A 21565-nucleotide genomic window follows, 5' to 3' on the forward strand; every position below is an offset into this window, starting at 1 on the left:
GAGTATAATTTATTTTTTTGCTTTAGCTTGTCTTGGCTATGGCAGCAGCACATTATAGGTCAAATGATTTTGTACTTAACAGCATTGACTATTTTTAGACGACATTTTGAAATGTAAAGCATTTAGAATAACCTCTGCCCGTGATTAAGTTTAGTATGTACGCCGCAGCAAGATGACCGACATTTTTGCTGTTTTTGAACAAAGACATAATTTAATACAACATAATGTGGGCGATGAGTTGGTATTCAGTTCTCGTCGCTGAGAAAAAAGGTATTCTATTCTTGCAAACGGTGCGCGCCACCGTAGGTTCGCTGGAAGAGATAGCACAGCCCTTTTTTATGCATGAGGGTCTCCTGATTGGAAGCAATCACCGCCGCTTATAGACACCTGCAACACGAGGGGTATCACAGGTGCGTTTCTGGCGCTTTAAGAGATTGATAGGCTCGTTTTTTAAAGACTAGAGGTTGTACGGTCAGCATCAAAAGTAGCTGGTTACTTTTTTACTCTGTCACATTAACAAGTTTGTCAATCTTGTATGGCGCTAAGTACGTGGTTGTAAAACGACAAAGTACAAAAGTAACCAGCTACTTTTGATGCTGACTGTACCGCTTCGGGAACGCGGTCCCAGCTGGTTCCATAGTTTAGTCGTGCGTGGGGAAAAGTTCTGTTTAAAGCGGACGGTGCTAGATTGCCATCCATCAAGGTGATGATGAAATGATAAGTAAACGATGTTTTAATGTTGAGCCTTAACCTCTTCACCGCCACAGTCGTCCAGTCTTGACAGCCAATAGAATGCCTCACAGGCCACGGTCATCTATATGTCGGCGGCCGATCGTAAAATCCGCCAGATCATGAAATTCCTAGGCCGCAAAATTTCATTTCGCGTTTTTTCACGAATTTTATTTTTACAAGCCTGTTTTTTTCATGAAGCTTATTTTCACATTCGCATTCTTTTTGTGTCGCATTTTTCCCCAGTCGCGTTTTTCCCCAATCCCAATCGGTACAGAAACAGTCTATCCTGGGTGGTTTTGGCCCTTCGGGCCGATGCAAAACTAACATAACCTAAACCTACCTATGAGCCTGGTTTTCTGGTTTAGTATTGGGATACATAAGACTCGATGGGAAACAGAAGCTAGGTGATACCAGGGCTCCATCGACACTGTTTCTGTGTCGATTGGGATTGGGGAAAAATGAGACTGGAAAAAACTGCGACACAGAAAAAACGCGAATGTGAAAATAAGCTTCATTAAAAAAGCAGACTTGTAAATATTATAAAAAAAGCGAAGTTAAAATTTGCTACAAAGAAAAAACCGGCCAAGAGCGTGTCGGACATGCCCAAAATAGGGTTCCGTAACCATTACGAAAAAATTAAGTAATATTTTTCTAAGGATTTCGTATTTTATACGGAATCTTCCAAGTTTAGGTATATTTCATACCTTAGGCTGCTATTTACTCATAAACTACTAATAATTCTCAAGCAAACTTGGCCGCTATAAATTTCCTTGAAAGTTTGATATACTTACTACAATCTTGTATTGTTTAAAATTTTTCCACCCACCGGTTTTGATTTTAGAGGGGGGGGGACGCTCGATTTTACTGAAAATTTGCACTTTAAAGTTGAATATTTCACAAACACATCACTGAATCAAAAAATCGTCTTAGCAAACCCCTAATGGTTTTAAAAGACCTATCCAACGATATCCCACACTATAAGGTTGGATGAGAAAAAAAAAATACCCCCACTTTATGTCTATGGGAGGTACACTAAAAAAAATTTTTTTTTACTTTTAATTGTGCCATTTTATCGGCATAGTTTACATATATATCCGTGCAAAATTACAGCTTTCTAGCATTGATAGTCCCTGGGCAAAACCGCGGACGGACAGACAGACAGACAGACAGACATGGCGAAACTATACTTATTGCACTTATTGCAAATAAATTAATTATGAATTATAAGGGTTCCGTTTTTGCCATTTTGGCTCCGGAACCCTAAAAAACGATAATAGGAAAATAATCTAACAAACCCGGTTCATTTACCTAGCCTCGCTCCACTCAGCTGTTTCCACCAGAGCGGTGCTGAGCGAGGATAGGTAAATGAAGCGTTTCGATTGGTTCATGAAAAACAAGTGAAAAGCACATTCCTCGCAACACATCCTCGCACATCTCTGATGGAAACACAGCCATAAGTACTTGTGATGAAAGTACACAGCCACGAAGCAGCTGCAGTCAACACTCCAAAAATATTCGTATTCCTGTAAATTTGGAAAGGGATAAATTCTTTTTTGTCACATCCAGCGGCGCGCGGCGCACGGTCTGCATAAAAAGGTGTTCGTGTCGAGACGTCGCCTGCAGCTCGTAGCGTCGGCAGCCGAAGGACACACATAATAATTAGCTGTTTTCTCAAATAATACGGACAAAAAGATTAATATTTACGTAGGAAATAGGTTTTTAGTTGAGTGTACACTCGCACCAACTGAATCGTGACCCACTGCGGAACCTTTTAGTAGAACAAGTCATAGTGACATCGCATTGCTTGACAAGGGACTTCATTATGACACTTACTGTGAGAACGTTCTATAGTGGGTCAGGACTCAAATGGTTCGACTGTACATTAAGATTGTATAAAAAGTAGGCTGTTTTTCTTTCTTTTTTTCAAACAAGTGCATTAACCGCGTCATTTTGCCCCAGTCGTAGGGACGTGTTGATAATTATAACATTGTTTACAGAGATTTTGACCAGGTTCCCACATCAAGAGTAAGGTAACTTAGACCTTCTAGAAATTGAATGAAGTCTAAATCGAAATGGGTTATTATTTTGACTTGATATACACTTAAGGTCTCCACACAGTGTCATACCATGGCCGTAATAGCAAAGTGTCAGGCGAAAATATATTCTTTGTATCGAAAAGTATGAGACTGTGGGCACAGTCAGCACGTTCAGTAACCAACCGCCGCCGTCGCGTGTCATGTCTGCGTTTGACATTCCGTTTGACACTCCGTCGGACACGTTCCTAACGGTCATGGCATGATATGTAATGTGTCAGACGACCGGATGGCCAAGTGGTTAGAGAAGCTGAATACGAAGCTTTGAGGTCAGTGAGTAAGTATGTTTATCCGTTGCCAAGTATCCATAGTATCCATAGTACAAGCTTTTTATTTATTTATTGTATTTGAAAGTACGTAGACACAAATACTATGTAACAATATTTTGTATTTGTTCTTAGTTCCACTTTTGCTGCGCACGCTCCTCCTGATAATTCGCGCCTAGCGAAGCGTCACTTTTAATCTCAATATTGAGATGAGGACAATATGAAGCTAGTAGGGCTCGGAGCTGCGCGGGCGGCTGCGTTTGAGGAGATGGGATTATGCTTTGACGTGGATCGGGAGTAATATGGCAGAGAGCGAAAGACGATAGGTACTCGTATATGGACTCGTTTTGCAGGTGGTAGGACCTTGTGCAAGGTCCGCCTGGATTGCTACCGCCATCTTGCTCGCTAATACTGCCGTGAAGCAGCAGTGCTTGCACTGTTGTGTTTCGGCGTGGAGAGTAAGACAGTTGGTGAAATTACTGGCACTTGAGGTATCCCATCTTAGGCCTCTAGGTTGGTAACGCATCTGCAATACTCCTGGTGTTGCAGATGTTTATGGGCGGTGGTGATCTATAACTATCAGGAGACCCACCTAAAGCACGTTCCAGACGGTGTTTCTGTTGAAAGCAGCGTCCCAACAGAGGTGACCCTCTCCATCATCATCATCAGCATAATGTACCTACGTCGTACTTGTGGGTCACAGACCTTTCAGAATCGCTTAAAGAGTCGCGGCCAAATAGGCTAGGATTTCGAAAATACAAACAGACATGGATGCACAGAAAAACCAGAAAAAGAGACCATCGCTGGCAATCGAAACCAGGTCCTCAGCATTCCGTGCTGCGTGCCATACCCCTACACTACTCTGGACAGGAGTACAGACACGAATTTCTCCTATGCACACATATCTCAAGTTGCTTTTTTTCTACTACACTACTTAAGTTTCTTTTTTTCTGGTTTTTCCGTGCATCCATGTCTCAATTTGTATTTTCGATATGGTTTACAGGATGACCGTAAAAGTAACAAATTTGGAATTGAAATAAAAAATACAAAAAGACTCCAAATAACCAATCATAATGGGCTAGTATTTCCTAAATGTCCAACTGGCCTAGTCCACTGTCCTCCGCAGAGCACCCAATTAGCAGCTGATAATGCGCGCGCGCCTGAGCGATCGCCGCCATCCGTCAGCTTCGGTATCTCGCACGTTATTGCCCCTCGTTAATAGAAACCTAAGTCGAGGCTGTGGCGCGCACTGTTCCCACTACACTACACTACACGGACGGACGAGACAGTCAATACTAGTGGCTAAGTTATGATATGAGCCTAAACCTAAAATTGCTAAAAGTGGCTCCGAGCGGTAACGTTTCGTGTGCTCTGCCTAACCCATTTGGGAATACAGGCGTGATGTTTGTGTGTGTGTGTGTGTGTGTAAGTTATGAGCTGTAGATTGTGCGAGCCTGTCTTTCACGTATTCAAGCCATGGGGTTAGAAGACGGCTATTTTGAAAATAAAACCTAAATCAATATAATAAAATGTACCCACTACAGTTCTGTAGTGGATTCATGTCTACCCGCATATTGTTCAAAGTCAGAATGTAATGTTTGTCATTTTTTTTTTCTGAACCCATTATTTATGGATCAATTGTTCAGAATTGTTTTAAAACAAATCTAATAATAAAACAGTCTATCTCACACGACACTGAAAAAAAAGAAAGAAAAAAGTTCTCGCTCTCATTGGTACCATCAGCCAAATAAGTGGTCTATCAATTTGTAAACAAGTTCCTATCAAATGAATATGTCGCTAAAGTCAGTTCAAGCTGACAGACACCTCTATTGGCATTATTATTTAATGACATGCAAACGATTATCAATCTCATGAAGATTTAGTAAAAAGCCGGGACTTCAACCAAACCGCCGAATTTAATGGATTATGCGAGCGAAGCCGCGGGTGAAGTCTTGATTTGCTCCTCTGCTTACTGCTCAGGTCAAGTTTTACCATTTTATTTTGATAACATTTTATTGCCATGTCCTCGGTACCGCTCTGCTTTCAGAGCATGACATGCGTGCATGTGAGCTAACTTTGGGGGCGGCAGGTGTGAGCTTGCTTACGGAATCCAAAAGCATGGTTACTTGACTGGTTGTCACGCCATTGGCTTGTTATTTATTTATTAACTTTGGCACACAAAACAAATTGTAAGCATGCAGTACAGTAATGAGAATAATTATGGCAAGAGATCATTTACAATTCAAACTATGTGTACACATCATGAAAAGAGTGATACAATTAAAACTAGACACTAGAGACTTAGTTGACAGATGCGCAAACGTATCCCCTCCACAGCCGCCCAGAGCTTTTTTTATGTGCGTTAACTTAAAGATATAGTTAGTGTTTAGTTTTGTAACTAAGGGACCCCATACAACCCTGTATTTTTTTTGTAATTAATTATTTTATTTTGAAAAAAAAAACTTTCTGCCAAGTTTCTTGCGGCCCATTGCGGCCTATTTACTGAATAAATGATATATGATTCATTTGGTAAAATAAGGTAGCGTGGAAACAGTCACGAGTAGTCACCGCGATTCCGCGCTCCCACCTCGTCGCCGGCGCCCGTTGCCATGGCGACGGCACTATCCCGGATACGGGAAGCCCGGGAACTGAACGCAATAAGGAACTGCAGCTAAAGTAATATGCAGACTGACAAGGGCATGCCGATAAGGAAATCATTGTTTGTTTGTTTAACTCTTTATTGTACAAAAAGGTTACAAGAAATAAAGTGTTAAGTACCTACAATGGCGGACTTAACCCTGAAGGGATTTCTGCTAGTCAACCTTTGAGTGGTAGAGAAGAGCAATCAAAAATAAGGATCGACAAATAGAGCAAAACATTTGATTGTATTTATGCCATGTATAATGTGGTTATTAAGGTTTTTAACTATATATTTATCTTAAAACTAATTGGTAACGGTGAACCCACGATCCTCTGCTTGAGCCACCACTGCCAACCAGTAGGCCACCACGGTTTCCACCGGTCTGATTGCACTTATTTGCCAATTATAGTATGCGGTCGTTGTTGTCGCTCCCGAGTCGGTCGCACAAGCCAACGATGATGGGACACCGTATCATACCTTGACCGTGAAAGGAACGTATGAGGCACGGAATCACAGAATATAATAATATAATACTTAGTGACGGAATGTAACGCGACACGGACTGCAAGATGTCAACGGCGTGTCATACCCATAAGATGCGTAGCGGCACCGTTTTTGCCGCTCCATGCATAGATAGATAGATAAAAAACTTTATGACAATTCTACATAAACAAACGATTCAAATTGTTACATATTTAAATTAAGTTGTCACGGCACAGCCGCGAAAAGGCGCCGACTCATTGTGCTGCGACATTGCTGTCACAGCGCTGATATTCTGCCGGAACCAGTATGCATGGCACGCGACGGCGGCCCCTAGACCTACAATAACATTGTGAAGTACATTTTATCGTACAATAAGACTGAAAGGAGCTCTGAATCCAAAAGATCAATTTATTGCACAATAATACGTACCTACTGCAGAATGTTGTCTTGTTCAAAATATTGCGCAATACTAATGGAAAATGCAATGGAAAAAATATGGTGCAATAAAAATTAAACTCGCTGAAACTTTCAATTAATCATTGCCCAATCTTCAATATTAACCCTAAACGGTTAATAATATTGCACAATTCACAATATAATTGATCATCTAGAGGCCGCCTAAGAACGTGCTAGTGGGCATAGTCTCATACGAGAGAGAGAGAGAGAGACAAACATTTATTTACACATATTCGATACACATAAAAAACACATAAGATGGAAAGAATAAAAAAATAACATCGAATAGTATAAAGTGGGCCCCACTCAGCATACTGTTTCGGCAAGCCGCAGCACTGTTTTTCAGTGAGACCCATTTAAAAACTAAAACATATAAATATACTTACAAACACTATCGTATGACGACACGAACGCCAGCGAAAAGAAGTTCGCAAAAAAACTTTCAATCCGGAAGCATGTATGGTAACACTCGATCAGTTTAACCATTTTCAAAACAGTTAAACCATTAAACCTCAATAAGTCAGGCCAGGATGGTCTGACACGTTCCTATTACGGTCATGGTATGATACGGTCTAGTGGGTCGAGACCTTTAAATGCTTACCGTCTCATGTCTCTCGGTGTAAACTGCCCCTAAACACAAACTATCTAAAAAGTGCATAATAAAGTCAAACAGTACACGCTGAGCTAACTGGAGAACAAACAGACGAAGCATTCATACGGCGGTAGTAAGCCGCGTTAATGCGGGGCTGGATTTAAACGGGGTGGCGGCGTTACCACGGGCCGACGAGGGTAGAGCGAGTGCGTTGAACCATCTCACTCATCATGGACAGCCGAAAGACCACTGCTAGAGAGAAGCTTCTGTCGAAGAACGCTACAGTGACTGGTTCTGCGCTGTCTGCATCCAACGGACAACGGAGACAGTTTAAGAGCGTTTATACCTGCTGAGCTGGCAACGTTGCATTTTTTTTAGTTTTTCTCGATTATTCCATAAAAATTGAATGAAAATTAATAATGTTGTCTGATAGAACACTTTTAATATGTAAGTTAATGTGTCTACTCCAATAATTATTGGTTATTGACTTTTATTTTCTTTAAAAACCGGTCATAAACATTAATTCGTTTCATCGAGAAAAACTATCACAAATGCAACGTTGCCAGCTCAGCAGGGGGCCTACCACGCTCTCTTAATACGATTCAGTTTAGGCTCTAAACTGAACTGCATCGCTATTTCGTACCACGACGTTACTTTTGCGATTCAGTTCAAAAGTGTCAAATTTAGCGATTCAGTATAAGTTACTCATTCTGTCGATTCTTTTGGAATTTTAAGTGTTTTACTTGGAATATTTTTAAATTTCAAGAACTTTTAAACTTTTATTCAAGTTTTATAACTTTTCACTACACATTTTGCTTCTTAACTCCTCATTGATAAAACTAATTTTTCAGTGAGAAAAGACACTCGTGGATTAGTGACAGCGTAAACATTTTATTTGTAATCAACACAATGGTTGCTAAGGACACGGAATGACATAGAGTTAGGGTTTTCCAAAATAAAGAGGTTTTAGTATACAATATTTGGTTTGCATATAGCGGCATCCCTTTCGCGACTTAGCGTTTCAGTTTCGGACCAGAGACAATATCGGTCTTTCATTCACTTGTAAACCATTGAGACTCAGCTCTGAGAAATAAACGTCGTGGTACCAATTTCGACGATTCAGTTTAGGTGACTAAATTGAACTGCTCTGCGTTTGGATCGTTTATGAAAAGATCATGGTAGGCCCCCAGCATGCTCCAAGCTGCTGCTGAGCAGAGCGGCGGCGCGCAGTGCGCGTGTTGCTGCAGCCGCTGAGTCGCGTTGCTCCGAAGATGAAGGGCTACGGATTAGCCCGAAACATGTCAAGCTAAACTCGATTTAAGACGTGAGTTATCCGGGACAGTATCAATTAATATGAATGCGCTTTTTGATGTTTTGCTAAAAATTACATACATAACATAATACGTTTTGTTGCCTCTCAAGCAAAATATCGTGGGTTCAAGCCCGGGTTCGCATATCTGAGTTTTTCGGAATTCCTGTACAAAATTACGTTTGACGAGCTTGTTATATGAAGTTCCCGAACCAAATTGGGTGGGGGTGAAGTACAGCCCAAACCCTCTTAGTCTATGAGGAGGCCTGCGCTCACTAGCGGGAAATGTATAACGTCGTGAAAACTCGAAAGCAACTCGACCCAGCAACCACCAACAAGGGTACCGCTTATGGTAAAACGAAAACTTTTTAATAGGTACCTGAAACTTTTCAGCCATATTTCAGAGTGTTTCAAAAACTCTGGAGTCGACCGAATTGTTCGGGATGTATTTTTGTTTCATCCCGTTTTATGCTACTTGACGAGATTTCCGATGTCGGGTTTGGCGCGGTCACATATTTGACAACGTTCTATTTATATTGTTACCAGATTTTAGGCTGAGTTTCCACCAGAGATGTGCAAGGATGTAATGAGGGCTATCGCGTATGAATTCGCCGCTAGAGGCGCTAGTGTAGCGTGAGGTCTCCGAAATGTTAGATCTCATATTTTTTGGGTGAGCTACGCGGGTTTTTATAATTAGAATAATTTTGTGAATATTTTGCATTATCTGAAATTAATTATGGCAATTATCAAAAAAAAAAAAAATCAAAATATCTTTATTTCATATTCATAAGTAAGTAGATTTACAGTAGGTACCTGGGGCGTCCCTTTAGGCTAAAAAGTCTGTGTTAGAACGCTCCGCTCCTCCAACATTTTTAACACGTATTACTTATTGACAATATTATATTACAAGTAACAGTATTTTATAATATCTAATTAATATAGAGAGTAACAAATAAATAAATAAGCCTCGTAGATGTACACATATTAGGTCATCTATCCTGTGTGTGTGTGTGTGTGTGCGTTAATAAATTGCATTTTTTCAATTTGCAGATTGCAATTGCCGTTTTTAATCACCAGTTTGGATCAAAATGTGAACACCTTTAATCATATACGAATACAACTAGTTAACTTTTTACAACTAAAGCACTGCAACAAATTTATTAAAATTTCGAATGGAAAAAAGCTTGAACTTCATAGCAGAAACTACGAGTAGAATATACCAGGGAATATTTATAATATATTAAATTATGTATAAATATAAATCGAATTAGTATTATGTAGCAAATTACGTATTAATAATTTTGTACTTACAAAGGAAACAAAATTATGACTTCATCTTATTACTTCTTTTATTCATGATCATCATTATTACGACTTCACTAAAAATGTTTAGAACTCCTGCTCCTGTGACCTTCTGGAGTCCAATGTTATCCTGAATGGACTATAGGCGATGTGTAATTTGTAAGGAATATAGTTTTAATGGTTGACTCCTTCGACCCGCGTCGACAGACACAGCATAACTCCTCTCTTCGTGTGAAGCTGGAAGTCATAAATGCGCCTGAAATAGTATAAACAATAAGCCAATTATTGATTTTAATCAACGGACTTTAAAAAAAGCAGTACTTAGGTCTCCATGAGTTGTTTTTTATGTATGTTCAAATTTCTCAAGAACGGTCGAACCGATTTGAAAAATTCTCATTTTGTTTAGAAGAGTATACTTGGTGGGCCCTGTAACAGGAGCAACAAAATTAAACGACAGCTTCCACTCCTCATCTTTAGCTAATTTAGTTCTAAAACTTTTGGAATAAACTTGTAGGTTTATGATATTTATTATAGTTTAAAGTTTAATTAGACGGGCTATGTATTGCGAAATCCGTCATTTTGTCACGTAACAGGCGACGTCATTTTAGGCTATTGGATGCCGTACATTGCAAAATAGGAAATAAATAGAAATAGAAAACGTTTATTCGCATTTCGCAAATTACATAAACACAAAATAAACAAGTATAAAGTAAATATTAATGAAAGTATTTGCGAAATCGCGAAACGGTCTTAGCAAAAACCAAAAACCCATTTAATTTGTTTGGAGTAAACATAATGATAAAATTACTTAATTTTTGAAAGTTGCAGAACTAAAGTAGTTCCATTTGAGTAGCAGAACCTGTGTTTTAATTTTTTGCTCCTGTTACAGGGCCCACCAGAAGGTGCCATAGTCATAAAGTTAGGATCCGCCAATGTTTTTGTACACATACATAGGCACAGATCGATTCCCAAGAGCTGGCATGAATGAACTGAATATCTGAATGAAAGTATCTATTTGAATACACATTCACACAAATGTCATGCATCTATCATTTTCCTACAAAAATGTCTTAGTGACATTACTTTCGTTCAATCCATTCGTTGCTCTCGTGAATCAACCTGTACAAATATAACATACTATGCAAAAACTTTGAAGTAAGAGTAAATATAAATTAATCCATACTAACATGATAACATCGAAGAGTTTGTACGTGTTAATCCCAAGGACTACTAAACCAATCCAATGCTATTTTTTTTTGAAGATACGTAACTAGAAGGTCACGTAGGTTAGATTCGTCCCCGAAAAGAACAAAGTTCACGCGGGACGTCACAAAGTTGCGAGCGGCAGATAGTTTCGGAAACATCACTTACGTCCCGGCCGGCAGCGTGGCGATTTTACGCGGATTGTGCAAAAAATCATCCATGTTCAGATGATTTATGACCATGAGACCCTGCAATATGCAAAACAGGAGTTATTTACGTTGCATCAGATCTAAAGAGATTAGGATCCAGAGAATCGAGCTCTGTAGATACGTCACTGCGAGATGTGGTGGCAACGGCGTGGTTGCTTACATGTCTATCGGGAAACGAAGCTACTACGCAGTGCGAGAAAGAGGAGCGAGGAAGTAGAGCGGAGAAACAAGCGCGAGCGGGACAGCAGGAAAGCTCCGCGAATGGAAAAACAGTCCGCAACTCCGCTCTGCATTATCCCCCCTAATGCACAGACAGCCTTAGGCTGTGCGTTGTTTACCAGTCAATCAATCATCATCATCATGTCAGCCGAAAGACGTCCACTGCTGGACATAGGCTCCCCAAGGCTCTCCACTCAGACCGGTCTTGTGCTTTCCGCATCCACCGCGATCCCGCGATCTTAACCAAGTCGTCGCTCCATCTTGTTGGAGGCCTACCGACAGCTCATCTCCAGGTCCGCGGACGCCATTCGAGAACCTTCTGACCCCATCGGCCATCAGTCCTGCGAGCAATGTGCCCCGCCACTGCCACTTTAGTTTCGCAATCAATACTCCAATACCAATAGCAGTCAATCAATACTTTGTGTCAATCACCTAAATCTAACCTAACTAAGGCTGCGTTTCCAACTAAGATATGCGAAGATGCGACCTGAGGAATGTGTTTATAATGATTCATGATTCATGAACCAATAGAAAAGCTTCATTCATCTATCCTCGCTCACCGCAACTCTAGTCGAAACGCTCAGCGGAGCGAGAATAGATTATGCTACGAACCCTCGCACTTCTCTGGTTGAATCGCAGCTTGCACCTAACCTTACCAATGTGTATGCAGCAGCAACTTACAGGTAGCATGCAGCAGTTCCGATCGTATTTAAAGCGTATCTGCTTCCACAGCAACGATATGACGGGGTTCTTGCACGACAAATTAGACACTATGTGGTCTGGCATCCTCTTGTTTTTAACCAATTTGTAAACGCGTATTGTCGTCTGGAACAAGTTAAAAGTTAAGTTTATTTTGCAAATATACCATAGATGACTCTTTTACTGTCTTCCGACCCAAACTTCTACCAGCACTTTCCCATCCATCCCACCACCATCATTGCCAATTCTTTTTGGCCGCAAATACTTGACAAAAAAAGCAGACCATTAAGTTAAAATAGTTTAAAATTTTACTTTAAGGCAAACCTTGGCTTATCGTTGATACCTGGTAATTCGGTGATACTACTTTATTATCTTACACAGATCTCACTATGAGGAATTGCAAGCTACAAAATTGATGCTTGGTTAGCAGCGTTTTAGTTTGCATTTCACCACTGTGAGCTCAGCGTAAGATTATAACACAGTATCACTGAATTATCAAGTATCACCAAGGTTGCCTACATTTCTGACACCGAGTTTCCTGAATGTTCAGTCAACCAATTTGATTCTAGGCTACCACATAACCTGGTCATTGTAACATTTTACGTCATCCAATATGTTTACGCAAAACGTAACATCGTAGGTCGGGTCGTGTAGAAGTCACTTCACGGGAATGTGTGATGGACCCTTAAATCATTTTTATTGTTTTTGACAGCCTATGTATGTCAATGGACCGGTCACTCATTCGACCGGGCAGTCATTCAAAGTCACTGAGAGACGTTGCACGTCCGTAACGGTCTCGGGGTCAGAGCGGAGCTCTCAGTGTCAAATCGTGTCATTAAGTAATCTAAGGTCATCTCAATCATATTTATAGATATAAACAGTTGTACGGTATCAGTAACGCGAAATATAGTGGTGAACGTAATCGCAGTTTGATTTCATCGTCATAACCTCAACCCTTCACAAGACACCGGCGGCAGCAAGTTCAGGAGGCGGCAGCTGTCCAGACCGATCCCAGGGGCTCGGGAGAGGGTCTGCCTTCACATCGGCATCATCAGCGACGACCAAGGCGCGGCCTGCACATCGAACCCGCGAGGCCAGCGGTTTGGTCTAAGTATTAACGTAAGCGAAGCAGGGTGCGCACGCACATCATAATCAAATCAACCCACCGGCAGTTCTCAGGGCGAGAATTGCCACCACAATAAGTATTGCTATAGACAAAGCAAAATTATTTACTATGGCAAGGTTCAATAGTGGCCTAGAAATCAAATTGGTTGACTGTACCTACCAGCAAGGGCAAGGTCTTCTTCACAACGGTCAGGTTCATTTCGATGGTCCTCCTGTTCCTGACGCTCACCACCCTCACGGCGTGCTGGATCGGGACTGCTTCGTAATCCTCTTTCGGAAGGTGGCAATCTTCTACTGACGTTAACTCGTGATTGGGTAGCTGTGAAAACGTTCATATTTTTTTGATTTCTAATAAAACGGGACAGTCAATATGTAACATGGCAAACCTCCGCGGTGCGCAACTGGCCGCATGCAGAAAAACAAAATTCTAAATTCTAAATTATTGAGACTCTTTTGTTTTTTTCCGTCATTGGCAAGGCACTATTTGGCAAGGCGTAAGCCGAAATTTAGTTTTCTTTAGAAATAAATAATAATTTTACTCGGTGATATCTAAACATTTCACTAAGCTACTTGTGATACTTAAGGGTTGCCTCTATTGCAGGTATTGTAAGTATTATTTGAACTAAAAGACTTTATTTGCTCCTCCGCGACCTTTAAGCCAATTTCCATTGATATGGACCTCCGCAAAGTAACGCCTGATTCAATAAATATTATTTTCTCTATTTCTAACACGTATTTCTATATTTTGCAAAACCTTATCCAAGTCTCGTTTAGCTTTCTATCGCTGGTCCGACACTAAAACGAGACTTGGATGAGCGCTGCAAGCAAACAGTAAGCAGCCGGGTGTTTTATTCCAGCCCTTCCTTTTTCCTGGTGATTCTTCTTATCTCCGCTTCCACTCCGCTCCGCTGCCTCGGAGCAGATCGCCCGGCGCGGCTGGACGCTATTAACCTCAACACCCAGCGCTGTTTCCCTACCTGTCCTTCAAGTCTCAGGCCAGTGTTTTTTGACAAACTTTTGTACAAGAGCAGTGCTGACTGAAATAATTGTATATATTTTTCTTTTGTATTGTATTTTTATTTCGTAACCACTTGCCTTTTTACAAAGGCTAGCTGGCTACAAATATTACAATAAATATGCTTACTTGTAGCAATATGTTTTACATGTAATTTATAGGAGCAAGGAATTTCCACTCGAGATGGCACAGGTCCAAGGCTGCATTTCCACCAGAGATGTGCGAGTATATACTGTTGCTAGGAGAGTATTTTCCATGAACCAATAAAAACGCTTCATTAACCTATCCTCGAACAGCGCCGCTCTGGTGGAAACAGCTGAGCGGAGCGAGGCTGTAAATGAAGCGTTTCTATTGGTTCATGAAAAACGCATTCCTCGCAACACATCCTCGCTCGTCTCAGGCTAGTTACTACGACACTCGAAACTCGAAGTTCGTGTCGTGCGGTCCCTCTGACACTTATACTATTTAATACGAGAGCGAGAGGGACCGCACGACACGAACTTCGAGTTTAGACGTAGCCCTGCTGGTTCAAACGCAGCCTAAGCCAGTGTAACCAATTATATATACATGAGTGAATAAAACTATATAATAAAAGCCATGGTAGTATTAGTATTTATTGGACTTATCACAAGGTTCGTTCAATAGAGTGTGTAAAGTTTCCAATCCAAACATTGAGCCAACGTGGGAACTACACCCCGAGCTGTCTCTTTCTAAGAGGCCTGCGTCCACCACATGAGGAGAAATACGTACCTAGACTACAAATAAATGCAAATGTCAGTATGTCCGTCCGACCCTCTTCTTCGAACTCTGACGTTGAAGAAAGATGGCTGCATCTTAATAATAAAAATAATGTTTATTTGTCAGAGAGAGTGTACAGAAATGGTCTTAAGCTATGAATACATTATGGATCTCCTCATTGTAATAAACTTACTAAATAAACTTAATAACTTATAGTAGGTACTTAAATATCATGCTTCACATCTTAATCCTATAGGAACTCGTTTATACTATAAAAAAAATTTCAGATAACCATGCTCGAAACATTTTTCGAAATACTTTTTAAGTCATGCTCTTGAATCTGTTTCGAAGTTTACATACATATATTGTGGTGGCCGAGTGGTTTGACATATGGCCTCTCAAACAGGGGGTCGTGGGTTCAAACCCCGGCTCGCACCTCTGAGTTTTTCGAAATTCATGTGCGAAGCAATTCAATGGTATGTGTGAAGTTCCCAATCCGCACTGGGCCCGCGTGGGAACTACTGCCCAAGCCCTCTCATTCTGAGGGGAGGCCTGTGCCCTGCAGTGGTACGTATATAGGCTGGGATGATGATACACATCACGCAGCTGTTTTTAGATGTCTTTGCCACCTTTAAACGGAAAGTCTGAAAGATTACATAGAACTTACATGGAACGCTGTCTTACCTTAGCAAGCGCCGAATCGCAACCAGCTGCATAGAAAACAACGATAAAATAAACTATTACGTGTGTTTTCCTCTTCATCGCAAACTACGTTATGATTAGTGAAGGCTGGCAAACGATGAACATCACTGATAACTAGGACATGATCATTGTGAACTGATGTAGTTAAAAACAAATCAAGCAGTTTTTAATTCATTTTTCCAATTATTTGGTTTTGCTAAACTATTATAATTATACTGTTGAGATTTTAACGGTATACCTTAACCTATATCCTCAGTCGCCTCTTACGACATCCACGGGAGAAATGGAACTCTAAAATCTCTTTCAGAAAAGAGAGGAGTTGTATGTCAATAGTCAAAGAAACAACAATTTAAAACACGCCGAAGACAGTTCCCTTTATATTGGCTAACAACTAGGGATGGGATCCGACCGCGGCTGTCGATATATCCATATTTTAATTGAGCTTCAAGTCTGCCAAGCATTAAGGATTGAGGTATGCATGCAGATTGTGATTTTAAACATGATCCAAAATTAGTGTTTCTAGCTTAGTTAATGCTGGACAATAATCGTTCAATAAGAAAAATAATTAAAATTAATAATGCGTTGACTGTTCAAATCTACATCAGATCGTATCCACCACGATGAGAAGTAACGCCCAGACCGGCAAGAAAAATGGTATATTACGAATAATGTTACGTTACGTGTAATGTCTACGATTATGACGATTACGATTGACCATTTAAAAAAAAAGAAAAGATTCAAATCTATTGTCAAGAAAACATTAATATGTAAGACGTATTATAAAATTAATGATTATATCATGGACAGTGATATTTGGAAATAATTCCGATCCGCATTTGCAATCCCTCATTCCAAATAGCGCATTTACTGTGTTAAAAACGAAGTTGTGTTAAATAGTTGTGATGTATAAATATCATTTAATAGTATTGTAAATCTGTTTAAAAGAATATGCCTTGTTGAGTTTCTTGCCGGATTTTTCTCAACAGAGGTTTTCCGAACCGGTGGTAGATTTTTTTGATATTCATAAGTGCTTGTTATAGCCTAAATTGAATAAAGATATTTTGACTTTGACTTTGACTGAATTTTTGTAAGCTACAATTTTTGTTTCATAAATTTTTCTCCCAAAATCGTAAATTAATAAAATTGTGGTTAGGTTAGGTTTATTTCTAAAATAAACTGCACAGTTAATTGATTAAAAAAACAAAATTGTGGTAAAAAATAGGTACAATTACGACAAAAAATACATTATAACTTAAAACAATTTATGCGAGCCGATATGTACCCCGTATCGATACAATGAATCGACTCATCGACAACCCTGAGAGTCGCCGCGGGGCGCAACACTCGGGATTATGATAGAAAATCTTGCAACAATAAATTGTGGTTCCGGCGTTAGGGTGCGGACATACCGACATATGGCAGAGTTTACTAGAAAAAAAGCCGTGATAGCTTAGCTGTTTGTTCTATTTGTAGGTACTAAGTATTCCATGTTCTTTTTATTATTCTTTCCTTCTAATGTAGTTTTCTGTGTATCGAATACGTGTAAACGTATATATATGTATCTCTCTCTTTCTATCTCTGAAGAAAATCTGATATGTGTGAAGTTCCCAATCAGCACCGAGCTCGCGTGGGAAGTACAGTGGCGGAATGAAAACGTTGACTGGTTTTCGAATAAATACATTTACACGTTGCAAGCACATGCTACCTTTTTGAATGACTTTACGATGGAATATGTTATAGTCGGTCGATAAAGCAGATACTGATAAATAACTTATACTGAGCAAGCAAAAGCAGACCTTAAGGTGGCCCTTTAATTCCAAGACTATACAAGCATCGAGCGATGGAAAAAGCTATGCTTGGAGTTTCTTTGCGCAATAGAACAGATGTTTGCTGAAGAACCAAAGTCACCGATATAGCTCGAAGAATATTATGCAAGTTGAAGTGGCAAGGAGCGGGCCACATCGCTCGAAGGACAGATAACCGTTGGGGGAGAAAATTCCTCGAGTGGCGACCACGAACCGGAAGACGAAGCGTTGGCAGGCCTCCCACCTGGTGGACTGGCGAAATCGTCAGAGTTACAGGCTTATAGAGTGGGTGCAAGTGGCAAGTTTATTCATTGTGGCGTTGTAAGGGAGAGAGCCTTTGTTCAACAGAGGACGTCTTCCGGTTGATGACGTGTGAAATAATATGATATTTTGTAAAGATCAAAAAGGGATGATCATTTTCCTTGTGTGTTTGTCCGTGCTTCCTCCGTAATGAACTCACAGTCAAGTGAGCACCGCCCTTACAGGTTCAGTACAATCGCGAGCATTCTAAAAGGTTCGAATTCAATAGCAGCGACAAAAGAGGAGGAAAAGGCTTTATTTGTAGTTTCAATAACAAACGAACTACTTAACTGTACTGGGCGTGTATACGCGATGGACAGGGAGCTGAGATCTAAATTTATACACGCATAAATAGATACAAGGTAAAAGTCATCCGGAATTATAACCATTCAGCCAGTTATATTTATAATATTTATTAGTTTTAGTTCTGTAATTGTTTTTTTATAATATTAGTTAAGTAAATATTTGTTTTTCGCTGATAAATTACATTTAAGTTTTTAACTAGTACATAACATTCAGCTAGTTGTCTGGCAGGCTCAATTATCTACGCGATAATAATTAAGGACTGCAAAAATTCTAACCAAACTTAAAGTACCTAATCAAAAATAATTATGATTTTCAAACAAAACGTAAGTTAGGCGTTTTGTTTTGTGCTTTGACGCAATTCTAACTTCATTATCATGTACAGTCACGTCTAAAAATATGTATACAAAAACAAGGTTGCATAAATATGTAGTCATACATTGTATCAAAAATATTTATCTATTACTGACACCAAAAAATTGTATTCATTAAACTTTTTCAGTATTATGTAATCACAAAATGCTTCAGAAAGTTGCATACTTAAATAAATTCCATTTAAATGTATCCACCTCGTAGGCAAAATAAGTATACATGAATGGGTTCCATATACATATAACCACACCAATTTGGCAAATATTTGTATACGCCGTTTGATTCATAAATATGTAAACACGATTTGATATTTTGATTCGTTTTGAAGAATTACTGTTTTGTTAAGATTACATGTCTGTCTCTTTCGTAACCTGCATGCGGGCAGGGACATACATACTACGAATCCATACTCCATTAAAATAATATTATATACTGGTGACCCGTTCCGGCACAACACGGTTACGGTATACATAGACACCGTGAATCACACATTTATTTGTGAAAACCGCATCAAAATCCGTTGCGTAGTTTGAAAGATCTAAGCGTACAGACAAAAAAAGCGACTTTGTTTTATACTATGGAGTGATGAATTGAAAGTAACTCTGTCTGTTCTGGTATCACGTCGAAACCGACTGGTTTCGACTGTCAAGGGGCTGAACATAGGGTACTTAGTTTTTATCTCCAAAAGCAACCCTTAAGGGGAGAAAATGGGGGATGAACTGACTGGAGTGAGCTGGATGAAATTTGGTATGGATATATTGAATTTTTTATACACCATCAAGATCACCAAATACTTGGAAACGTCCAGAGTGGTCATTAATATCGACTAAACCAAAGCGATCATTGTTCGGGTCATCCACTGAGGACAGATCCACTGAAGCATCTATAATTTGCAACAACAAACCACTAACAATTAACAATATAATTAAAATAAAAACAAAAAAATGCTTAGTGCACCTTTCTGAGAATGACCCTAAACTGAAATACTCAATATTTACAAGTCAATTCAATCTAAGGACTGTCAAGTGCGTCATAGAATAATCGTGAGATAGACGTATGCAGTGACAAGTCCGCACTGTTTTCGTGAATTGTCAAATCAGTTAAATATACAACTTACGATTCTATGCCAGTCAGACAAGGTTTGTTGTTGCAGTCTGGATACATATTTATGAATCAAACGGCGTATACAAATATTTGCCAAATTGGTGTGGTTATATGTATATGGAACCCATTCATGTATACTTATTTTTGCCTATGAGGTGGATACTTCTAAATGGAATTTATTTAAGTATGCAACTTTCTGAAGCATTTTGTGATTACATAATACTGAAACAGTTTAATGAATACAATTTTTTGGTGTCAGTAATAGATACATATTTATGATGAAAATGTGTGGCTACATATTTTAAATTTTTTTTGTGTATACATACTTTTAGACGTGACTGTACACCCTCACCATCCTTCACCCTCCTTCTATCTGTATCATTCCTGTCAACTATCATCCTTAAATAGTGCAGTTACCGCTACATTAGCACCATGCACCATCGAATAAAAACCTCCACCTAAGAACGCTACAATGAACAACAACTAGTCGGCTGCTTCCACCTTCTTTGAAAATTCTTCTTCTTCGTTCAAAAATTTAAACTTGTTATTTTTAGTTTGCTTGCCAAGATTTGTTGATTTTGAATTAATTTTATTGATTATGTATTTTGATATATTTGGTCTTCAGTTACTAAAATAAAATGGTTCTTTATTGAATACCGCAAATAAACAATTCGAAAAAATGTTCGATGAAAACGATCTTTTCAGGCTTTTATCTGAGACCTGATTGTTATCACACACACATCGAATCACATTTTTTTTTCACAACTTCTTTCAGTCACGAGTTACAAGAAGAGGATATATAGAAATGATGAATGCGGTTTAATGTTTATTAATTGCATACATGTAGTACAGTAAAAATCAGATGGTATGATATATTAAAATAAGATCGTACATGCTACCCAAGTAGGGTGTTACAATGTCTTAAATCCAAAATTTGGGTAAGCATAATATCGTTGCAATGCGAATCATTAAAATTCCGGAATAAATTGCATTGCATAGAATAATAACATTGGTGAAAACAATAAAATACAAAATGAAAACATTGCGGTTGTGAACTTCAGTGCGTTAGATAATTAAGGCCTCTGGTCCTAATAATTTTGTACATTATTTTACTAGTTTTTTTATGCTCTCTATCTTTCAATAAGCCTGTCGGTAACGATTTTTTGATGTTGATCATAAAAAAAATAGTTATAATAGTTTTAAATTATTTATTAATAGAATTGAGTCGCGGTCTCCCGCGCTACGAATGGATTTATCGAAGTAACTCGATACCCACCCACACAATATATTTATTTTTGATTCATATTGTGAAGAATAAGAAATCATGGAAATGTACGTAAATACAGAACAATTGGGAATAGACACTACATTCTTTTTCAGTTATGCTGATTTGAACAGGTTCCGAAATAACATTCTATTGTTTGTTTTATGTACAATGATAAATAAAAGTATCAGTAAATATTTCAAAAACTCCACATTAAAAGTACTAAGCCGTTATTATTATTATTGCTCTTCAATAATTATATTCAGAGGACCGAATGGTCAAGTGGTTACCTGACTACGAAGCTTGAGGTCTCGGGTACGATTCCCGGCCGGGGCAGATGTATACTTATACTTTCCATAGTACAAGCTTTGATTAGTTTGGGACTAGGTCAATTGGCGTCCAGTGTCCCATGATATTTACTTATTTATTTATTTGAAGAAATATATTTACATAACCCCGCAGACGGCAAATTTTTTATCGGCCGATAGTTTAGTTGGGCTTTTTAATCAGTTAAGAAGTCTGCAAGTGCGAAAAACTTCAATGACGCTTACAGTTTAACATACAGACAATGGTGTCAAACTGAAAACACTTCTCCGTTGGCGTCAGAGGTAAAAAAGCTCAGACGTGACAGCC

The 21565-nt window shown here is 39.2% G+C and overlaps 1 protein-coding gene across 1 annotated transcript in view; it reads right to left on the reverse strand.

Annotated features, from left to right (window-relative positions):
* Positions 1-10048: 10048 nt before the first annotated feature.
* The window catches only part of LOC141444063 (uncharacterized), a 56411-nt gene continuing 44894 nt past the window's right edge, over positions 10049-21565 (reverse strand). Inside the window, exons 3-6 of the mRNA XM_074109498.1 lie at positions 13490-13648; positions 12187-12330; positions 11246-11325; positions 10049-10130 (exon numbers count right to left, since the gene is read on the reverse strand). Of these exons, the coding sequence (XP_073965599.1) occupies positions 10049-10130; positions 11246-11325; positions 12187-12330; positions 13490-13648 (465 nt within the window). The remainder of the gene's footprint in view (positions 10131-11245; positions 11326-12186; positions 12331-13489; positions 13649-21565) is intronic.

The sequence above is a fragment of the Choristoneura fumiferana genome, chromosome 29 (genome assembly GCF_025370935.1).
Source record: "Choristoneura fumiferana chromosome 29, NRCan_CFum_1, whole genome shotgun sequence".
Lineage (NCBI taxonomy): Eukaryota > Metazoa > Arthropoda > Insecta > Lepidoptera > Tortricidae > Choristoneura > Choristoneura fumiferana.